Source organism: Xiphias gladius, chromosome 9 (genome assembly GCF_016859285.1).
Source record: "Xiphias gladius isolate SHS-SW01 ecotype Sanya breed wild chromosome 9, ASM1685928v1, whole genome shotgun sequence".
NCBI classification, from domain to species: domain Eukaryota; kingdom Metazoa; phylum Chordata; class Actinopteri; order Istiophoriformes; family Xiphiidae; genus Xiphias; species Xiphias gladius.
In genome coordinates, this window is record NC_053408.1 from 10,592,734 (window position 1) to 10,613,448 (window position 20,715).

General features: G+C 39.0%; 1 protein-coding gene across 3 annotated transcripts in view; it reads left to right on the top strand.

Annotated features, from left to right (window-relative positions):
• LOC120794619 (zinc finger protein 385C-like) overlaps positions 1-20,713 on the top strand; it is a 74,802-nt gene extending 54,089 nt beyond the window's left edge. For 2 of the 3 annotated variants that reach the window (XM_040135837.1, XM_040135839.1), the window contains 7 exons: positions 7,344-7,498; positions 9,596-9,703; positions 13,860-14,043; positions 17,675-18,052; positions 18,212-18,414; positions 18,609-18,707; positions 19,271-20,713. In XM_040135837.1, the coding sequence (XP_039991771.1) occupies positions 7,344-7,498; positions 9,596-9,703; positions 13,860-14,043; positions 17,675-18,052; positions 18,212-18,414; positions 18,609-18,707; positions 19,271-19,501 (1,358 nt within the window). In that variant the 3' untranslated portion in view covers positions 19,502-20,713. Of the gene's footprint in view, positions 1-6,657; positions 6,813-7,343; positions 7,499-9,595; positions 9,704-13,859; positions 14,044-17,674; positions 18,053-18,211; positions 18,415-18,608; positions 18,708-19,270 lie in introns of those variants that run through there. The other variant, XM_040135838.1, reaches the window with a different exon arrangement.
• Positions 20,714-20,715: the final 2 nt, after the last annotated feature.

The following is a 20,715-nucleotide window of genomic DNA, read 5'->3' on the forward strand; positions in this document are numbered from 1 at the left end:
CTGTTTTATGACTCAGAAAAGCTGTGTGCTTCATGCTATTGTGAAGTGGAAAACATACCATTCAGTTTTCATTATTTGACAATGTGTTTTGTAGGCTTAACAGAAAGAAACCCTGTCAAAAGAGACTGCATTTTTTAGCATTTAAATTCAGCTCCTCAGTGCTTAATCCTTCCTATTTGATTAAACCGTTTGTTATGACTGAGTGCAATCCTGCAAATAGAAAGATTAGTGCTAGTTAAAGATAGAGTGAGTGGAATTTTATGATCTGCACCGTATACATCGAATACACTGTGCAGCAGTGATTTACGATGTTTGTTGTGTATCGAAAGCGGCGGAGTGGAGGACATTTTGGTGATAAAAACTCAGCTAATACAGTGTGTGATATAGCTGGTGGCCATCATAACAGTATGTAAACACAATTTGTAGGCACTTCTGTAAGTGTAATATGTTGTGATTGTGATGATACTAAATGCTACATGCTGTTAGCTGTAGTAACACAACACACCAAGTGACCAAAATACTCACTCTCTCTCACAAGTTTTTTATGAATATATATTATTAACAAGAATGATTTGTAAAATAATAATGTGATTTTGTGGGAGGCTCTTTACTCAGTGCTAATGTCAACCCAGGTCAACAGACTGTTAAAATGACACCGTAGGCCTAGATTCAGATGTATAATGTTGTATAATAATTAAAGGCCCCCGATGTCAACACCAGATATAATATAAACACATTTCATGATAATTGGTTTCCAAAGTGAGGAAACATATAAGTTACAGTTGTGATCAGGCTTAAAAACACAGCTCATATTGAATCGGATGGGAATTCAGTTTTAACTCAACATGACTCTGGACCACTGCAGAATTTGACAAGCTGGAAACCATAAAAAAGAACAGAAATTTCACTGTAACTATTACTATTTATTAAAGTAACACTTAGTTTGGTTATATAATTTCCCCTTTCAGTGACACTTTATATTATAGTCTGCAATGTTGTGGGTTCTATATTTTTGTTCACAAGCTTAATTTGAAAACTCAGGACATAGGTGAAGAACCCATTATTGAAATTGTAATTACGTTAATTATTAGGGGTTTTTTTGGGGGGTTTTTTTTGTTTGTTTTTTTACAGAAAACAAACACACAGTCATCCTATAATAACATTCAACATAAAAAAAGGTGAAAAAAGCACTAAAGGAAAAGGGGGAAAAAATTAGCAAAAAATTATTTAATTAGCAAAATTAGCAAAAAAAATAATTAAAAATGTTTTCACTGTCCAGTGAAAAACAGTTAAGCATCAGGTAAACTGAAGGACTAACCTCTAGTGAAAATTCTCCTACCTCCACTAAATAAAAAACTTAAAAACCCACTGAAGTATCTGAAAATTCACTGTCACAAAGCTGAAATCCTGACTGCTGTTCGTAGCTCATGGAAAGTTGACAAAACTCATTTCAGGCTGAGAATCAAAGCTCAAATATGTCACATCTATAATAATGTGAGAAATGTCCCCACGGGAGGAAAATAATCTGCACTTTCCTCCAGTCTCCCTTCTGCATTTAGTCTTGCTATATATTCACCTACACCAAACCAGCACCCATCCTTAAATCAGTCTCCAGACTGATTTAAAACATGTTAATTTATTCAATAATGTTAATAAATGTTAATTTAATAACATGTTTTGATGGTAATATTGTTACAAAACATTTTGAATGCTTTTCAAATGATATTCAGTCAAATGAATGTTGCTAGGTGTTAGAAATGACAGCATGTCTCCCCAACGCCATGATGTTTCACACTGAAGGAAGAGAGCCTGTCTCAGACAGACGATCCTAAGAAGTGCATTCACCATGAAACGAGCCAAAGCAGCCTTTCCTCTGTTGCTTTTGCTCTGATTTGCAGCTATGAAAGCTTCTCATCCCCCCTTTTTTTTCCACGCTTCATGGAAAGATGCCATTTCTCTCCCTCTGTGATTGCTGTGATGTTGAGTCACCCTGAAACTAATCCTGGAAATAATAAAGATTAAGCTTTTCCCTCAGATTTTCTCAAGGTGCTGTAATTTCTCCAGCTCATAATCTTTTATCCCTTTCAGTAAGAAAAGGTTGGTTGCTGTGACCTACACTCACAGTCTCCATGAAGAACCTGTCTTACTACATAGAAAAAGAAAGCAAATACAGATTAGTGAGTGGGAACTAGTTTATTTTAATGTGTGTAATTACACACACAAAGTAGGGGGACAACAAGCGCGACTCCATGCCCAATAGACTGATTGATTGACTTCAGTACTATGAAAGTCACTCACTGGGTGCTTTCACCAAAAAAACCCCTCAACAGGCTTCCTCACTCTTCTCCAGCTAGCTTCTTGAGCCCATAGAGTATGCGCACTAGTGTGTGTGTTTTCTAGAGTCCAGGTTTGCTTCTGTGTCGTGCGGCCCACTGCACATGCGCATTAATGTTTTCCCCTGCTGGCCTCGTCCTCACACTCGTGCCTAAGACAATAGACTTTACATACATACATTTAAAAAAAAAACTAACTTTCCTAGGTTCTGTGAAAGTTTGACAAATATAAAACATCCACAAATTAAAAATTCGTAATGCAGAGAGTAGTAACCAACCTTGTTTGCAGTTCGAGGTATCTTGTCAACAGTTTTACAGACGTTTTACAGACGTTACAGTGGTGGTCTGTGGGGAAAATGCTTTTTGATCCGCAGGGGATTTATTTGGCTGCAATACCACGAGTAACCCCTGGGACAAATTGGCGCCAAGGATGAGTGGCGCACCGTATCCAGCTTTCCCAATGAATCCCTGTTTCGAAGCCCAGCTCCCTGACTGGGAGCTTGGGCTTAACAAATGGTCATTTTGTGGTAATTTTGCTATTTTTCTTTGTTTGTTTGTTTGTCCTTGTATGTTAGGTTATCTATGTTAGGTGGTCAACTAAATACCTCAACTGAACCTTTTTATTTTAGGTTATGGGTGCTGTAATTGAGTTCATGACTTTGAGTTCATGAACCTCTAAAGTTATGAGTGACTATTTATAAAAACTAATCAAGGCGTCCTGGTGACACATTCTTAGCATGATTGGATGGAACTAATATAACCACAGCTTTAGTCCATCTTCTCAAATACACTGGAATGAAGCCTTTGTGACACTTTCTGGAGGCGGACCGGATGAACTTGAAACGGACAGTTCAGTCGAAAGCATACTCCTCTTGTCGCCCGATGTTGTGCAAATTCTCACAGATGATTTCCAGTTTCTAGTTTGTTCAGTGCAAAATGCAGTTAATTAAACCTCTCTTCATACTGTGCTTTGTGAATATATGCATAGGAGATTAATGAGATCAATTTCAGATTTGTGTGGGGGAGGGAATCCGTGTCCCCAAAAGTCATACTGACGGGCAGATTAAGCACATCAGCCTAGCAGGGGGAAAAAACAGTCTCTCATCATCCTGTAGTTGTCTCTCAATGTCTCTTTTTCCCTGTCTCTAATTTCTTGGTACTCTGTCATTCACTCTTGATTCAGTGTAACGCAATTCAGAACACTTTATTGGCGTCAGCAGTAGATGAACAGCCGTGGTGGAGCATTTAAATGAAAATGCAATTCATCAAAAACAAATCCAATCGGTAAACACGTGTTACTTGTGTGTTTTTTTTGCATATGTGTGTTTTCCAGGGAGATCTGTGGTGCACATTACACGTGCAGGATCAAATAAACAGTAATAACCATAATCACGCCCCTCATTTCAAATTACAATCTAAATAATTGTATAGTAAACAGTGTGATGTATATTTGATAAAGATTCAAATGTAACATCGGACCTTATTAAGATGAATATTTAGTTTCTATAAGCGTTGGCTGCCCTCCATGTTTGGATGTTTTCACTCCTTAGTTACAGATTAATCAAAATTTCTTCACCTGTTCATTATTTGTCACACCGCAGTTGTGCAGTCTTTTCTTCTTTTGTTAGCCACAACCTTTCTCCGTATTTTGAATGCCGCCTGTATTTCTGGTCTTATCCATCTCGTCTTTGTTGCGAGGAGATATACCTGCCAATTTTCGTTTATGGCTTTAACTCTAATAGAAATTTCCTTTGCTTTGTGTTTGCTTTTCCAGCATTAGTTTAGGTTTGTTGAATTAGTTTCTCTCGGTTTTGTGGCTGTGAAGCATTGTCTGGTCTGAGGCTAACCCCTCACTGGTGTTATTTGATTGGTCAGTCTGACGACCAGATGTGGGAATTAAATCTTGTAGTGGTTCATCTCTTTGAGTCCCAGAACATGAATTTCAATTTGTATGGATTTAAGATGAATCCTCAATTTCCCTGTTCTTCTGTGAATACTTTTTATATATACAAGCAAAATAGCTCTAGAGATGGCAGTGTCAGTCTGTCCAAGACTTTGGTCCAGACTGTAATATCTTGACAACTAAGGCATGGATAGGCATGACACTTTTTACACACGTTAGTGTCCCCCCAGGATAAACTGTAAACACTTTGATGATCCCTTAACTTTCATCTAGCACCATCATCAGGTCAGTTTGTCCAGCGGTTTAGTTTATGACTCAGTTCCTATAAAAATAACAACATTCCCATCAGTCTCAACTGTACTTTGTGTTTAGTGCAAACTAGCAAATGTTAGCCTGTTAAAACTAAGAACGTGGTGAACTTTATACCTGCTAAACATCAGCACTGTCAAGGGAACATGTTAGCACGCTGATGTTAGCAGTGGCTCAAAGCAACGCTGAACCTCAGGGAGCTGCTGGCATGGCTGTAGACTCTTGTTAAATACTCCGAAATACATTTTCGTATTTCTCTTCCATATAAGGACTCTGTTTGGATTACTCTGAATTGGATTTAAACAAATTATGGCAAGCTCTTATATTTGCTATATTCACTGCCAGAAAAAAGAGCACCCTGAGGCATTTGTAGCTGCAGGCGATGATACGAGAGGATGTGCTGTGGTGTGTTACACTGTTGCTGCTCTATTCGCTGTCGCCTGTATTAAACATCGGGTCACCTGCATGGAACAATTAAACATCTTTGATCTCTCTCTAACCTCTCTCTGTATGACTCCTAAAACCATGTTGCTGTATTAAGTATCCCCTCCACAGTACTGTCCTTAAAATACCTTTAAAATACTTTTCTCTGTACTGAACTGAGTGTTGTCCCTCACTTGTAAGTCGCCTTGGATAAAAGCATCTCCCAAATGAGTAAATGTAAATGTAAACCTCTGAGCATGTTTTGTATCTGAAAAGGTTGTTCTTCCTTTTCCCTTTCCCTTCGCCTTCCTACTCTCCTGTCTCTCTGCTCTGCTCAGGCTTTAAGAACCATTTTGAATACGAGACCGGATTAGTAAGAGCTCCAACTTAAGGATTCAGTCTCTGCAGTATTGAGAGAAAATGTCCAGGTGTTCATGAACAATACACTTAATGATATTCTATGTTTTTGTACTATATGCTGCAACAGCCTTCTATTCTATATTTTTTGATAATTGCCATTTATTTCATTCTTTTGTTCCATTTTTTTTTGTAATCCCTGTGATTAAAAACTTGTTTCTTCATTTTATTTGTTATATTACCCAAAAGGAGATACATTTGTCAGTAAGTAATGGACATTGTGCATTGTGGATTCCTCACATATCTTTCCTACTTCCACAGTTAGTGAGTCATTTTTCTTCGTCCTCCATCATCAGTCAATTTCATCATCAGCCGTCTCATCAACCTCTTCTGGACATTTTCCATCTCGCTAAGGCCAAGCCTCCCCTCCACGCTCACTAAACACAAACTTTTAATCCATACCAAGTAAAGCTCTGTCTTTCAATTGGAAGAAAAACACTAAATATTGTATTGTACAAAAAAAAAAAAGACTGCTGTTTTGTAACATAACATGTAACCTGATTATTCATTCATCATTTTGTTATTTTTTACCTCAAGATATTTCAAGCACAGCGAAAATTGAGTTTCAGCAGCAAAAAACAGAAAAAAACTTAACTTTGAATGAAGTTTCCTTCTTTGGAGTCAACTGCTCATAACTTACACACTCAACAGACATTTACATACCCCCATGATTCTACCGCAAATATCACGCAGGGGAATGTAGGGAATCACTTACTGACATAAATTTAGTTGAATTAAAATGAGGAAAAGTCCACACTAGCACAACTCATCAAAAAGGAACTGAAGAAAACTAATACTGTAACTGTTGTACGTATTGACAATTGGTAAGTCATGGTAAGTGCTACAGCCTTCAACAAACTGTGGGTTTCCGTTTATTACCAGTTACTGCAAACATCAAGAGCCCTTATACTTAAAAACCAGTGGAAACTGCCTTATCTCAACCAAACCCCTCATTCTTGCTTCAATATTACCATTCCTATTGCTAAATATCTAATAGATGTCTGATGGAATTTCCCTCAAAAAAGTCAGCTTAAACCTGGTGTACATTTTGTAACAAAGAAATGCTTAAATTAAGATAACATAAACACATAAACTTACTTATTATTATTTTATTCTTCTATTCTTAAACTTCGACATGACCTTTTAAGCTGAACAACCTCCGGACTTTCAGCATACAGGCATTACAATCATTCTGTAATCGCCATGCTTACGTAAGACAGTGTGAATTTTAATGTGAGCGCACTAATGTTTACTTTGAGTCTAGACAAAGGTCAGTGCCATGGTGCTCTTTAAAGCATGAGCAGTCTGAAAGCATTTAGGGCAACCAAAATCAAGCGTGATGAGATGAGAGGTCATGTGGAAGGAGGTTTCAAAGCGAAATGTGATGGTGAATTTGCTGTGGGATTCATCAAATAAACACTTCAAAGGTAAAGTAGTGTTCGCAAGAAGATAGAAAATTGACCAAACTAAAAATGTGCTTAAAACTGTATGTACAATCTACCAATCGTCTTAAACCAATCAGTCAAATTCCTTTTACTCTTTATCTTGAGTGACCCATTTGCAGGATTTGAGTAAGAACAAAACCACACCGTTACAAACGCTAGTGCTGTGTTTAAAGGCCAGAGACATTTGTCAAGATAAAATATTGACTTGCAAAGAAGGAAAAGGCCACACAAAGGCTCTCATCTTTTATCCTCTGCTATTACTGAAGTCATTAAAGCTTTACCGGGTGAATCATTCACTGTGGGAATAGGTCTTGATCTCATATGCTGTGTGCTGAAGTCTGTCTTGATCCTTGTCTGTGTCTAAGGATGTGCAGCCTTGGTGGCCTAAAGTGGAAAAGGGGGAGACTCCACAAATCCACAAATGGGATTTTTAGATCGAGAAGATGTGAGGGAATTAGAGAAAACAGTTGTCACAGTGGTGTGTTCTTGTAAATGTGATCATCCCCACTGTAGGTGCACTGTCCCAGAGTCAAGTCCACCCACTCCTGGGATCGCTGCCTCTGCCGGGTCGACCCCTCCAGCCGCAGACTCACGCCCAGCTGGAGCACTTTCTGCCGCTCAGGGTCAACGGCTCCTCGCCGCTCAGCCTCTTCCCCAATTTCAACAAGGTGAGATCCCATATCGCAATTCTCGTACACGCACATGGTGCAGGAGACTACAATGGGAAAATGTTTCCAGCCTCAAACAGAACCTGAAAATATTTATGTCCAAACCTAGGGCAAGATTGATGAGTATAGTTTTTGGTCACAGCAAACTAAGCATAAACTAAAGCCGTCATATGTGTGTTATAAAAACACATTATTCACAACTTGCAGCAGAATGGCACATATTTAAGAGAGTCAACCAGAAGCTAGAATGTTGCATTAAATGTATTTTGAATTGGAAAATGGAAGCAGCAGCCTCTTGTCATGTCCCCAGTTACTAGTGGCTATCAACCTGAACAAAATGATAAGCCACAAATTTACAAGAGGAAATTTATTTATTTATTTTAAACATTATTCATTGAGGTGCTCTAAATATTTAGGCCTTATTTTGTTTGTTTGCAATGACGACTTCCAAGATTTTTATGTATTTCTTTTATCTGTTTAAAAAAATCAGTTAAAGAAAAGCTGTGAAACAGAAGTGTTAAACTCTCAATCATGTCTTACATAAACAACTTTATTTTACTTGAAATGTGCACATTGTTGCCAAGTTATATAGGAAAATATAAATATTGTTTCCGGACTACCTTGGCAGGTTCTAAATACTACTTAGCGCCGATTGGTGGTAAACACGTCAACAAGACATCTCAAATATAACACTTCTCTCCCACATATACACATCTACAGTATGTTTGGTCTGGCTCTAAACGGTGAAGGAGCAGACTTTCATAGTCTATATTTAGCTTTAATCCTTAATTAGACAAATCAGAGGAAAGTGCTAAATGTATCAGGCATGTGGTAGGCCGGGAAAAGATTCCTGTCTGACACCTAAAGCTAAAACTATGACTCAACTAACACCACATCACTGTAGGGATTAAAACTATGAATAGAACTGATCAAAAAAAAGGTTACTTAAAAAGTGTGAATTGAACTGCAATTTCATCATCTTTTATTCTGAAAAACATACGCAGCCGACTAGGTGCTAAAGTCGAACTAATGTCCCTTCACCAAAGACATCCGTGTTTGACATCAAGCTGTGCAATATTCCATCCAGTCACAGCATGACTCAAAGCAAAATTTCTTATCTTGTTTAGTCAAACAAATCTGCACAAAAAACAAATTGTTCATCACTGATCTGAAAGATGGTGGTAGAGGTTTGGATCATTATTTTGTACATCTGTATTCAGGGCCAACTCATCAACTGAAAGATAAAAAAAAGATAAAAGTCCATGGCACTCCGCAAGGAAAGCAACGTGACAACAAATTGCACTTGATTCAATGGATGAGACCGTTCTGGTCTGCACACCAGGTTAAAACATGTCCATACAGGTGCTGTGAGTGACCAGTTACAGGAAGCAGTTCGCCTCAAATGTGAATGTTAAAAGAAATGTATCTGATTTGGGATAAGAGTATTTGTACTTCAGCCATTTTATTAATGGTATAGGAAATATTTTTTAACACCTCAAACACATTTTTCTTTTAGAATTTAATTGTGCAATATATTTAAACAAACCTCTCAAACCTCAGGAGGCCTTTATTAAAAAATAAATGAGTCATTGGGAAATCACGGACATTGAAAATGTTGATCTTAATATTAGTGCAAAAATGGTTTTGTGGGTTGAATATAGTGGCACATAGATTTTGTGAAAAGGAGAATGTCAAAAAACACCTATGTGTTTTACTTTTTTCTGGTATTTTCACCTTCATGTGGCAGAGACTGCGGAGAGATGACAGAAAAAATTGGAGCAGCAGTAAAACAGCAGTAATACTAGTAGTTGAGAGGAGGGATGGCACACAATGCGAGTCCCAAAGGCCAGACTTGAACTGGGGACTTTGTAGTTACATGTCATGTGTGTTATACGTTATTTTTTCCTATGACATTTGTGTCAGTTTAGGGTAACTGCTTTACTGAAATTGCTTGTTTGCACTACTCTCTGAAACCAACACGTATCACAAACTTAATTCTTATTACACTTTAAGGTCAGCTTGAGAAAAAGAGGAGAGGGTCTGACATGTCCCTGTATGTGTATGTGTATGTGTGCTTGTGTGTGTTTCACCTCGTAGATGGACCCAGTGCAGAAGGCAGTGATCAGCCACACTTTTGGCGTGGCCCCACCCAAGAAGAAACCCATCATCTCCTGTAACATCTGTCACCTGCGCTTCAACTCCACTGTAAGTCAGACACTCATTTGACATTATCTCACTTAATAAGTGTAAAACATTCGGACCCTCTTAAAGTCATTTTTTGATTATTTTTCTAGTCAGGCAACCACATATTTGCACCACGTTTCATATTTTTACATCCCATTGGTCTAAATACAATCTTGAAGCAGACTATTCTTCTTATCAGGCCAAATCTTCCATTTTTTTTTTATGGACCACTGGGTACTTAAAAGGAGACCAGTCAGCTAATTCTGTGGCTTTTTTCTTCTTATCTTTTCATATTCATTTGGCTCCCATTCCTATGGAGTTTGTTTATACGTATTTGCATTTATATTGTCGGGAGGGACCTGGCAGAATGACAATGACTCTTCTTTGTGTGAACTGTGAGACGTGAAGGAAGCAGGACACTGGCATAGGACCATTATACTACCCTCACTCCCTCATCTGTCTCTTTCTCTTTTTCTGCTCTTTACTTTTGGACATAGAGTGATGCTGTCAGGAGTCTGTTTTTTAGCTCACAGGCTCTCTCCTCCTCCCCTCTGTGCTACTTGCCGCTGAGCTGAGAGTGCTGGTTGACCCAGGCGGTGGATGCCAGGTTGCAGGCAGGTACCAAATCCCAACAGGGGGCAGCAATGAGCGGCTGGAATTTCCACCCCACAAAAAAAATTGATTAAAGGAATAGTTCAGAATGTTTGAAGTCTATTTGTGTTTTGTACTCACTGCTTGTGCGGTAGGTTTCACTGCCACAGACCTCCATCCTTATGTTTTATATTGGACATGCAGCTTCAGCTTGCCATCCAAAGTTGGGAAAAAAGGCTCTCAGCTAACATGATTTATCTGCAGTCACTTTAGTTTGTTTTCAGTTGTTTTTATTGATCAGCGAAGAATTGCAATAGATGGATGCCATGATGGCGAGGAAATATGTCTGAATAAATTTGGACATAAAAATGGTCCTTTATTTTAAAGCTGCTCTAATCAATATTTTTTCTGTTAACAGTGGATTAAATGTGTAATATGCAAGTGGTCACTTATCGTGACGAACCCAAAGTGAAATATCACTGGCCTCTGCAGTCCCCAATGAGCTCTACATGTGTTTTAGCTTCTTTTAGCTCAATGTTTTGATTTTATTGCCCACAACTTTACTCTTTTGTATCGGTTTCACTGCTCTCGTACTGTCATTTCAGCAGCAGGCAGCAGGTTTCATTGAAAAGGCTGTAAAAACCCACTGTACCCTACCTAGCCCGGCACTAAACGGCAAAGTTATGGACATACAGGGCAAAAAGGAGAGTGAATATTGGGCTTACTTATATCAGGTGGCCAAAGTCATGGCTCCAAATAAATGCTGATGGAGCTTCGTATCTTTTCGACGTTACTAACACATTAGACAGAACAAATTTATATGGTTATAGTATGTAAGTGTTGTGTTTACAGCTTGTTGCACTGCCCCCCTACACTAAAATTGACTATGATATACTGCTGTAACATCATGTTAGCTGTGGCCAAGCTGTGAATTCGACTTTAATGGAAAGCTGAAGCTGTTTGTTCACTATAAAGACAAAACTTGATGAATACTATATGTACTATAAAGTAGTATATAGGTTTTGGTTTGGTAACTGAAACCTACATGAAAGGTATATAGCCTTTAAAATAGGAATAGACTAGAAAAATTCCAAATTATTCCATTAAGGCTGTAAACTCACTGAAAAAGCATGAAAGTTTCAACCCTGAAGGATCAAACATGATATTCTAATTTTGCTGCCCTTTCGTGGAGGACAGTTGTCGCTCACTGTGTATGACAGGTTTGGGCAACAGCATTGTGAGAGTGCATAAAGCTGCTTGAATTAAGGTCAGCGGGAGGCCCAGCAGTCCTGACAGTATTTTTCAAGTGTCTTTAACTGAGGATGCTGTCCTGGGATACTTATTCCACAGTTTTTTTAATTACTATGGTAGAACATAGTTAACTCATACTACACTGGCATGCCAGGCAGTTTGGTAGTATGCAGATGAGAGCAGCTTCATCCCTCTGACTCAGTTGAAAATCATGCTGAATGGTTAGTGTGCACTGACATTCAACGTAGCCAAAGGGGTCGTACACCCTTTGCTCAGCCCTGTATTCCCCACCGCACACCCTTGACCCATGATGGTGCCCTTTTTCTGTTTGTGTAGCAGGCCAAGCTTTATGCAAAGTGTTGATGGGGAGACTTGTGCCCTCTCCACTCTGTGCACACAGTCACTAAAAGATCACCTCTACACACTATGTGTTTGAATGTGAATTAGCAGGGGCTGTACAGTGTGTGCCTGAAAACTGGAATGGATAATTTGAGCAAAGACAAATTATCTAACAGCCTTGTGTGAAGCCAGACACTTGAAGTCTTGTTGCACTGTTCCAAACTCAGACTCTTCGTTGATTTAGGGAGAGCGCTTGTGTCCTTCATATAAAGAAAGGTACTAATGTTGCAAAAATGTGTGCTCTTAAATAAGAAGGCTGGTTAACGTTTTTAAGTTTAAAATCCCATGAAAAGAGCAAAATATACAACCTCCCTACCTTGTCTGTCACCCTCGACATCAAGTCCATTCCTGCATACTGAAGATAAAAAAAACATTAAAAATGTGGTACTAATGCTATTTTTATTTTTATTTTTTTAAAGGGGCTAAATAACTTCCTAAAACAGCTGGGCACTATCATTTTTAGCTTAAACGGGAGTAAATACACCATTCTTTAGCTTGTATTTTCAGTGGTGGATTAATACACATTTTGTCGCTCCAGTGAGCATTCACAGCACCAGCACGGTGCATGTGGGATCGATTTAATTCGAACCACAGTGCCCTTGTTCGTTGTAATGAAAGAACATGTCACACAGTGCAACAGTGTGGGTCATTTATGTGTTTTTTAATAGTGTTAGGACAATAATGAAGGTGGAGTAAGATATATCAGGTTTTGGCTACACAGACAATACGTTTAGCCTTTTCGTGGGATTTGATGACAGCAACAAAAATATAGAATATGTGCTTTTCCTACTGTGACAGTCCAAAATTTCTCCTGTGAAAAAGGCCTATTTACCCTGATATACTGTCTCTCTTGATCTGTAAAAGAGTTACATTTTTTTATTCAGTATTAAAGAAAATACAGGTCTAATTAAAATGTTTTATTTTCATAGCAGGAGTGCTTTTATCCTAGATAGTTGTGGATGATGACAGAAAGCATAAGTTATAAAATTTTAAGAAATTTGACCTAAAAGTAATAATAATAATATTAGTAATAATAATAATAACAATGATAATAATTATACTCAAGGTTCACTTACCAGGTTTTTTTGGGGGGGGCTTACATCTGCATCTCACGGTCGTCATCATCTAAGTTGTCATGGAGATTGCTCAGTTGTCATAAAAAATGTTATAGCACATTAAACAGGAAAAATATAAAACATATTGGGTAGATACATTGTATATTGTTGTGGAAAATGAGAAACAAAACAATCAATTTACTGAATTGCTATTTGTTTCCTAAAGCCAAGTGGTGCATACACTGCGTATAGATTTCTTGTGTTTTATGGAAATATTAATGTGTGTATGGATTACTGGATAAATGGGTTTTGCTTCAGCAATTGTTTCACTGTTGGTGCACTTCTATTTGCTGGAAGCGGATCTTCCTCTGTAGAGCACGTCTCGTTTTATCTACAGCCATTCAGAGCCGTTTTGGGATCCCAAATCTGCATGCATTTGTTGTCATGCTGCCACAAATGTGTTTTCTGTCACTGAGGAAGGCACAGAGGTTATTTTGTATCGCAGCATAACGGACACGGGCCATTCTCTGTCAGAACGAATCAGTGGAAAGATGAGCCTGTGAGTTCAGAGGATGGTCATGATATGCCATGAGTCCAACTGATGCTCATTTGTGCACGGCCGTGACGATGGTGATGATGTGACTCTTCCTCCAAGTCAAATGCTCAACTGCATAATTTTTCCCCAACTCCATAGAAGCATGTGTAGCCAGAGAGATGGAACAGATGGAAAGATTACAGTTTACTGATTTCATCCTGTCCTTTTAATCGCTTTAATTTAATCAGTGATTCAGTGCATATACTGTACACTGACTTTGCCCTCTGCTTGTTCTGTTTGCATGTACATATTTGTGTGTGTATGTGTGTGCGTATGTGATGGCCAGACCCAGGCAGAGGCCCACTACAAAGGTCACAAGCATGCTCGCAAGCTAAAGGCCTTGGAGACCCAGAGGAACCGGCAGAAGAACGGACACAGTCCATCCACAAAAGGAAAAGACAGAGAAAGAGAGAGGGGGATGACTGGAGGAGGAACAGTGCCAACAGACTCACGTTTGAAACACAAAAAAGGTATAAATCTTTCTTTTTTTAAAAGCACCATCTCTCCATCCTCTGAGTAATTAGTTGTAATTGGAGAGACATAAGCACTAAGGCTTGGTTGCTGTCACTCAGCTGGCAAATTACCAGCTATTACCTGTCCTGCTATCATTGGCTCTGTCAGATAGGTAATTACGCCCGTCGAGCAAAGACATTCTGAAAGATAGGAAGCCTTAAAGCATTTAAAACGAGAAGTCTGACGTCTGAAGTCTGTAATCTGACGAAGGATGTTGTGGGGTTGCTTTCTTTGATTTTGATTTTGTTTGTAAATCAACGGCGGCTCAACACAACTCCCACCTGCAGTTCCTCGTTCTTGTTATGAAATATGCAATCACTTTGCTAATGGACATGCCAAAGGGTGTAGAAAATGATGGGAAAGGGGGTAGAAGCCACGTGTGCCTGCATGTTTGTAATGTGAAAATCAGACTAAACAGCAGTAGTTTAAAAGGGAGAAGAGGTGGAAGTATGGATGTCCAGCTCATATTGCTGTGCACAGTCATAGAGGAGGTATATATGTAGTCATCAGCAGTGGCTAATGTCAGTAGCAAAGAATATCACAGAAGAGGCACAGAAATGTAAATAAATATCTTTCTAATTGCAGAATGATTTTTAAAGACTCACTGTTAGTGTAGATGTTGGAATTTAAATGTTGGCAGTAACTAAAATTTGTCTTCAAACTTTTGTATTTCTACACTTAAATGGGCTTTGGTCTAATTATCTTTTTTTTATTATAGTATATTATTATTGTTATTATTTTTTATCATTATCAATTAATTTGTTTATTTATCCCCTTATCTAAATCAAAACATTTTCAATTAATCTTTTAGTCTATGAAATATAAAGAACAAGTGAAATTCTGAGAGCCCAGGGTGATGTCTTCAAATGTCTTCTTTTGTGTGACCAAAACTGAGATATGCAATTCAAGAGGTTATAAAACTGAGAAAAGCAGCAAATAGTCACTTTTGAGAAGTTGGACCCAGCAAATATTTGTCATTTTTCCTTTATCAAAACGCCCACATTATTAGTCAATCACCAAAATTGATGCCAATTCATTTTCTTTTCTTTTCTTAAATTAATCAACTAATAGTTTCAGCTCTAAAGATAAGCCAAATTTGAAAATAGCTTTGCCGACAGAGGAGGCCTCTCAGGGCCAGGGGCCTCATTTATAAAACTGTGCCTAGGATCCACACCAAAAGTTTACATGCACGAAAGTTAGAAAAGGCCTACACCAAATAATAATCAGATTTATAAAACTGTGTTCTCTTTATATATCACAATCAACTTGAAAAGGTTTGCACTTTGGCGAGCCTCATATTCCGCCCAAAACACTCCCACAGTTAACCATAAATGGTCAATTTCAAATCTCTCCTGAATATTTATATTGTTCCTTATGGAGAATGGAGCTATTGTTACAAACAAAACGGTGTTTTCAAGGCTGATGGCTGCAGCAGCTGTTAATGCAACAAACAGGACAATTCCTGAAATTAAACAAAGTGGTCAGACATGGAGGTGGATGTCTTAAATGCTTTGCTGTACGCAGTCAGAGCATGGACCGGTGAGTGGAGGCATCGGGACACCGAAGCTCACCTCTTGGTATTTGGTAAGCGTGGTATGCCTGACAGCACAGTCGTGTTCATCAGAGCTGTTTTGTACACAAAAAACCTGAAAACTGAAAACGAATTGAAATCCTATTTGGGGAAATATTCACAAAATTAGAAGATTTTTTTTAGAAAACTACCAATGATCAGTTCACCAGTTGTATAAAGAAATGTGATGTTTATTTCATCAGTTTATGTGGTTGAGATGAAAAGAAATAAGGATATTCAGGGTTAATGTCGGGGAAAGGCGACTCAGACTTTCTAGAGTCTGCCACCTGACACATCCTGGCACCATCCTTGGCATTTCAGCTGCGCTGTGGTTGCGCTCCACTACCGACTGGGACTGGGTGTGAACATTATGCGGCCCCACCCTCTCCTCTGAGCTCTGAGGGTTTAGGAATGTGAAGATGAGCCAGCGACAGGCGCTCAATAGTTTAATCATAGTTTAATAACGCATCAAAGACGTAAATGATTGATTTGTGTTGGCCTGTATCTTTGAAAACAAAGAGGTAATAATTAGAAAAAATAATTAGTGTCTTACCAGCTCAAACCCATCATAACACAGCTTTCCTTAATGTATTCACATTGTATAATTATTCATTTAATATGAAGTGAAATTAAACCCATAAAAAGTCATCATAAAGGGCCCCTCAGGTCTGAAGTCCAATTTTCTTGCACTTTATCCAACCCTTTTGTTCACAGTGCACTGCAATTATATTCACAAAAACAAAAGTTTGCCCTCACTGACCTTGTCCACATTACCTAGCTTTGTTGTTGTAGTTGTGTCAAAAACACTGGTACCAGCCACCATGTGTAACTTTCTGTTGTACGTATAAACTGTGCTTAAGCTTGTTAACATCCACAAATTCCCAGACAAAATACCGAGGACCATGGTGGCTGTGGCCCTCGCTCCTTTCCATACTCTTAATGTTATAGCTATTGGTCCTTCAGCAACCTTGCCTACAAAAGAGCTGCTGTAAGGCTTTGGTCTCTTTTCCTCCCTTTCAGCCATTTGTCACTCGGCTTCTCATCCTCCCCGACTAAAAAATTTCACCATCTTACTTTTCTATACTCTGTCTACCTTCATATTCTTTATTGATCTCCCCCTCCCATTTTCTTCCAATACCTATCAATTTCCCTCTAACCACATAATGATAAGCTTGTTACATTCAGCAGTTGCCATGGTTGCTGATTGATGGTGACAGAGGGCGCTTCAGCAGAGGGAGCGAACAAATGACAGAGAGACAGAGGGATGGAGGAAGAATGATTGAGATGGCAGAAAAAAGAAGGGAAAAGAAATGAAAATTAAAGAGAGTTGATAGAGCAGAAAAAAGAAAAATAAGTAGACGAGGATGAGAAAAAGTATAATACCAAGGTTACATGAAAGAAATAGAACAAAGAAAACGGCTGATAAGAACAGGAAGCAAAAAGATGTGACTGTGCAGAATTCACGTATTGTCGTAATATCATAAAACTGTATTTACTGGGATTCACCTTCATGAGTGATTATTCTCTTGCTCAGATTGTATATAGCATGTCCAGTGTTAGAAGCTAAACTTTCCAGCAGAATTCTTACATTTTCAATTCAACACACCTCAGCTTTATTTTACACCCGTATAGGCAACTGTAAGTGGCAGTTTGCCACACAGGTCTACAGGTACACATCCAATAGATGGCATAAACTTAAAATCTATATGTAGAATTGGAAATAAATGCATAAATTAATATGTATAAATATCTAAAATTTAATTAAAAAGATGCTAACATTTAAGTCCCCCTACTTAGCATTTATGAGCAGTGTATAAACATTTAATAACATATAACATACACACTATATAATACACTTGAATGTAGTTGTAATTGTATTGACAATATTCTAAAAAAAAAAACTAAAAAAACATTTGTAATACTCCATGAAATGTCCGATTATAACCACATAGAAATAAAAAACAAAGTAATGAATCTGATCAAAAGCTTAAACAATTACTGTATCTCTCTGTCCTCAGGCCCAAGCACCTTTTCTCAACCTGCACAGGAGCAAACTGAAAACACCCATGGGAGTTCTCTGGCAGCCGCTCCCTCCACACAGCCTTCGTCCACGGACTCCTCCTCCTCGCTCCGCTCTCCTCAGCTGTCCCCACAAGTCTCCCCCGGCACTCAGCTTTCTGACCTAGCCACAGAGAGTCCACCTGTGGAAGGGTGCAGCCCGGCCGCCAGCTCAGCCCCATGCTCTGACCCTCGGGGAAGCTCAATGGGAGGTGAGGAGGAGGTGGCGAGGGTGGACGAGGCCAAGGAGGCCAAGAGCAACAAAAAACAAGATTTCCGCTGTCCTACGTGCAAAGTGTCAGTCAATTCCAGCTCCCAGTTGGAGGCTCACTGCAGTGGTATGTGCTATACAATACTATATCACTTTAGTTAACACTTGTGAGCCACATGCCATTTGGTCCTTGTCGGAAAAATGATACGGAAATGTTACAACAATTTTTATCTATAACAGATTATCGTTCTGACATTTTTCCCTCCTCTCTGATTGGCTGAATTAGGCTCTAAGCACAAACAGATGCTGGACGGTCAGAACAGCAGCCAGTCACAACGCAGGCTCAGGGTGACGTCAACGCCCAGACCCACCTGCCGAATTAAGCAGCGAACGCACAGCAAGACCAGAGCGGTTGTTGGTGTGTCCGGTCAGCACTTTCACTGTAAACTGTGCCAGGTGTCCGTCAACTCAGAGACACAGTTGAAGCAGGTGTGTGGGTTAATCCAAATAAAATGAATGTGACTGATTTTACTACCGTACAAACCATTGACAACTGACAACCAAAAAGACAGAAAGCCTAACCTTTGTATTCTACAATGTAAACAATTTGTTGGCTCTTTGCTTTGTTCGTCAGAGCAGTCCTGACTGAATTGCTGATCTGTATATCCCTATCCCCTTTTTAGCACATGAACAGCAGGAGACACAAAGAGCGTTTAGCTGGGAAGCCTGTCAAGGCAAAGTTCACCCCCTATAATAAATTACAGCCCGGTGCTGTCTTAGCGGTAAGAATTTCTCTCTTTCTCTCTCTCTCTCTCTCTCACTCACACTCACACTCACACTCACACACGCGCACACACACACACACACACACACACACACACACACACACACACACACACACACACACACACACACACACACACACATTTGACTGCTCTTATTTTTGTAAATATTGTCCAGGGTCATTAAAGAACACATCCACACAACACAGAATATAAACATCCTCAGTAGTGCCTGGCACGTCACAACATATTTGCAAGTGTGATAGTTGTCGAGTGTTTGATGCAAATAATCACTAAGCGCCTCTATGTGCTATTTTAAAATAAATGCCTTGTATTAATTCAAAATAACTTTGAAGATGCTACAGAATGAAGTTTATCTTGAATAATCTGTTACCCTCAGCTTTTCTATTCAAAAGAGGAGTGATGGAGCAGTAGGTGTGTATTAGGAGGACACTACAGTTGGTGTATGATTTGGGATATGTTACAGATTTTGAAATGCTACTTCTTGTAGTTTTTATTATGTTTCTGTAGAATTTAAACAAGTGTCTTGTCTTGTGTGTCAGACTAAACTGGCCCTGCAGAAGCAGCTGTCCAAGGCCATGCCAGCAGGTTTCCTGACCAGCCCCCTCAATCCAGCTGCCTTGTGCACCATGGCGCCTGGACCCTTGGCGCTACGGCTGCCGCCAGGTCCCGCAGCCATCATCCAGAGTCCCCTGATCAGCCCCACGCTCTTCAGGCCTGCCCCAGGACCTTTGAGGGCCACACACGCACCCATTATCTTCTCTCCTTATTAGCAATGAGCCAAACTAGGCTGGATGACCTACAGTAGAGTTGACCTAACCTAGCCAAAGCTGGACAAAGCAGGGGACCCCCTGAGTGACAACAAGACACTATGCAGTGACAGCGAGGGCAGCATATCAGCATGTCAAGTTTGGCAGGTTCAAGTCATAAGAACAGTATGCACAATCCCCTGGTGTGGACTGAGATATCAGCGTTGACTGACCAGTGTCTCACCCCCTTAAAAATGGAAGGACCATCACTCAGCTGCTTACTCTCCACAAACTGTTGAGTGCATGTTCCCGGTGTCAGGACCCCTCTGGAAGCCATAACGACAAATATCTTTTAGTTTTATTGATAAGACTACAATAGACAAATAAACTAGCGTGTCTACATCTTACTAAGTATTTGTTGCCAAAATTCTTTCATTTTAAGAGCTTTGTGGTTGTACTCTGGGAGAACAAGTACAACACTTCATCCCTGCTTTCGTTTTCATAACAAAGTATAAATGAGGAAAATCCGGATTATGTTAATCGCCCATGAAAACGGCAACTTCCATATAACCCTCTCCCCCTATGAAAAGACAAAGGGGAAACATAATTTTGGATTGCTGACAATATTGCATCACCACAAATTTATGTCTTTACAGCCATTGTCTGATGTGTATGCCTTTTCTTTATCATTTATTTTAGATAAATACATACATTCATTTTTATCTCTCTTGCTCTCTGTGTTATGAGGTGACAATCAACCAACACCATGATAATGATGCCAATAATACTTGCTATATGGAGACAGAACACATGTAATGTATACAATGAGATAGTGTAATTTAAAGTTATAAAGTTTGAAACTTGCTTATCTTCAACATGAGCCATTGTAACAAGCTTTTCAGGTGATGGTTAGATAAATAAGTTAAGATTTTGCAACAGCTTGATGTTGTTAGTACAGTATGAAGAGACAGGCTGATGTGTGCTGTTGTCCAAAATATAAACACTTTAGTGACATTTTAAATGTGTTTTGACATTATTAAACATTTTTTTTATAGAGTTGTATTCCAAAAACTTTTCCTTCATTATAGAAATCTCTCTCCCACCTGATTGTGCTGAATCATCCTAAGCAATATGTATTTTTGAAGTGTCACCTGCTAAAATTAATGACTAGTGTAACTGTGCATCAATTGCAATAATGTAAATTATGTGCTAAAAATGTCAATACTGTATTCTATATG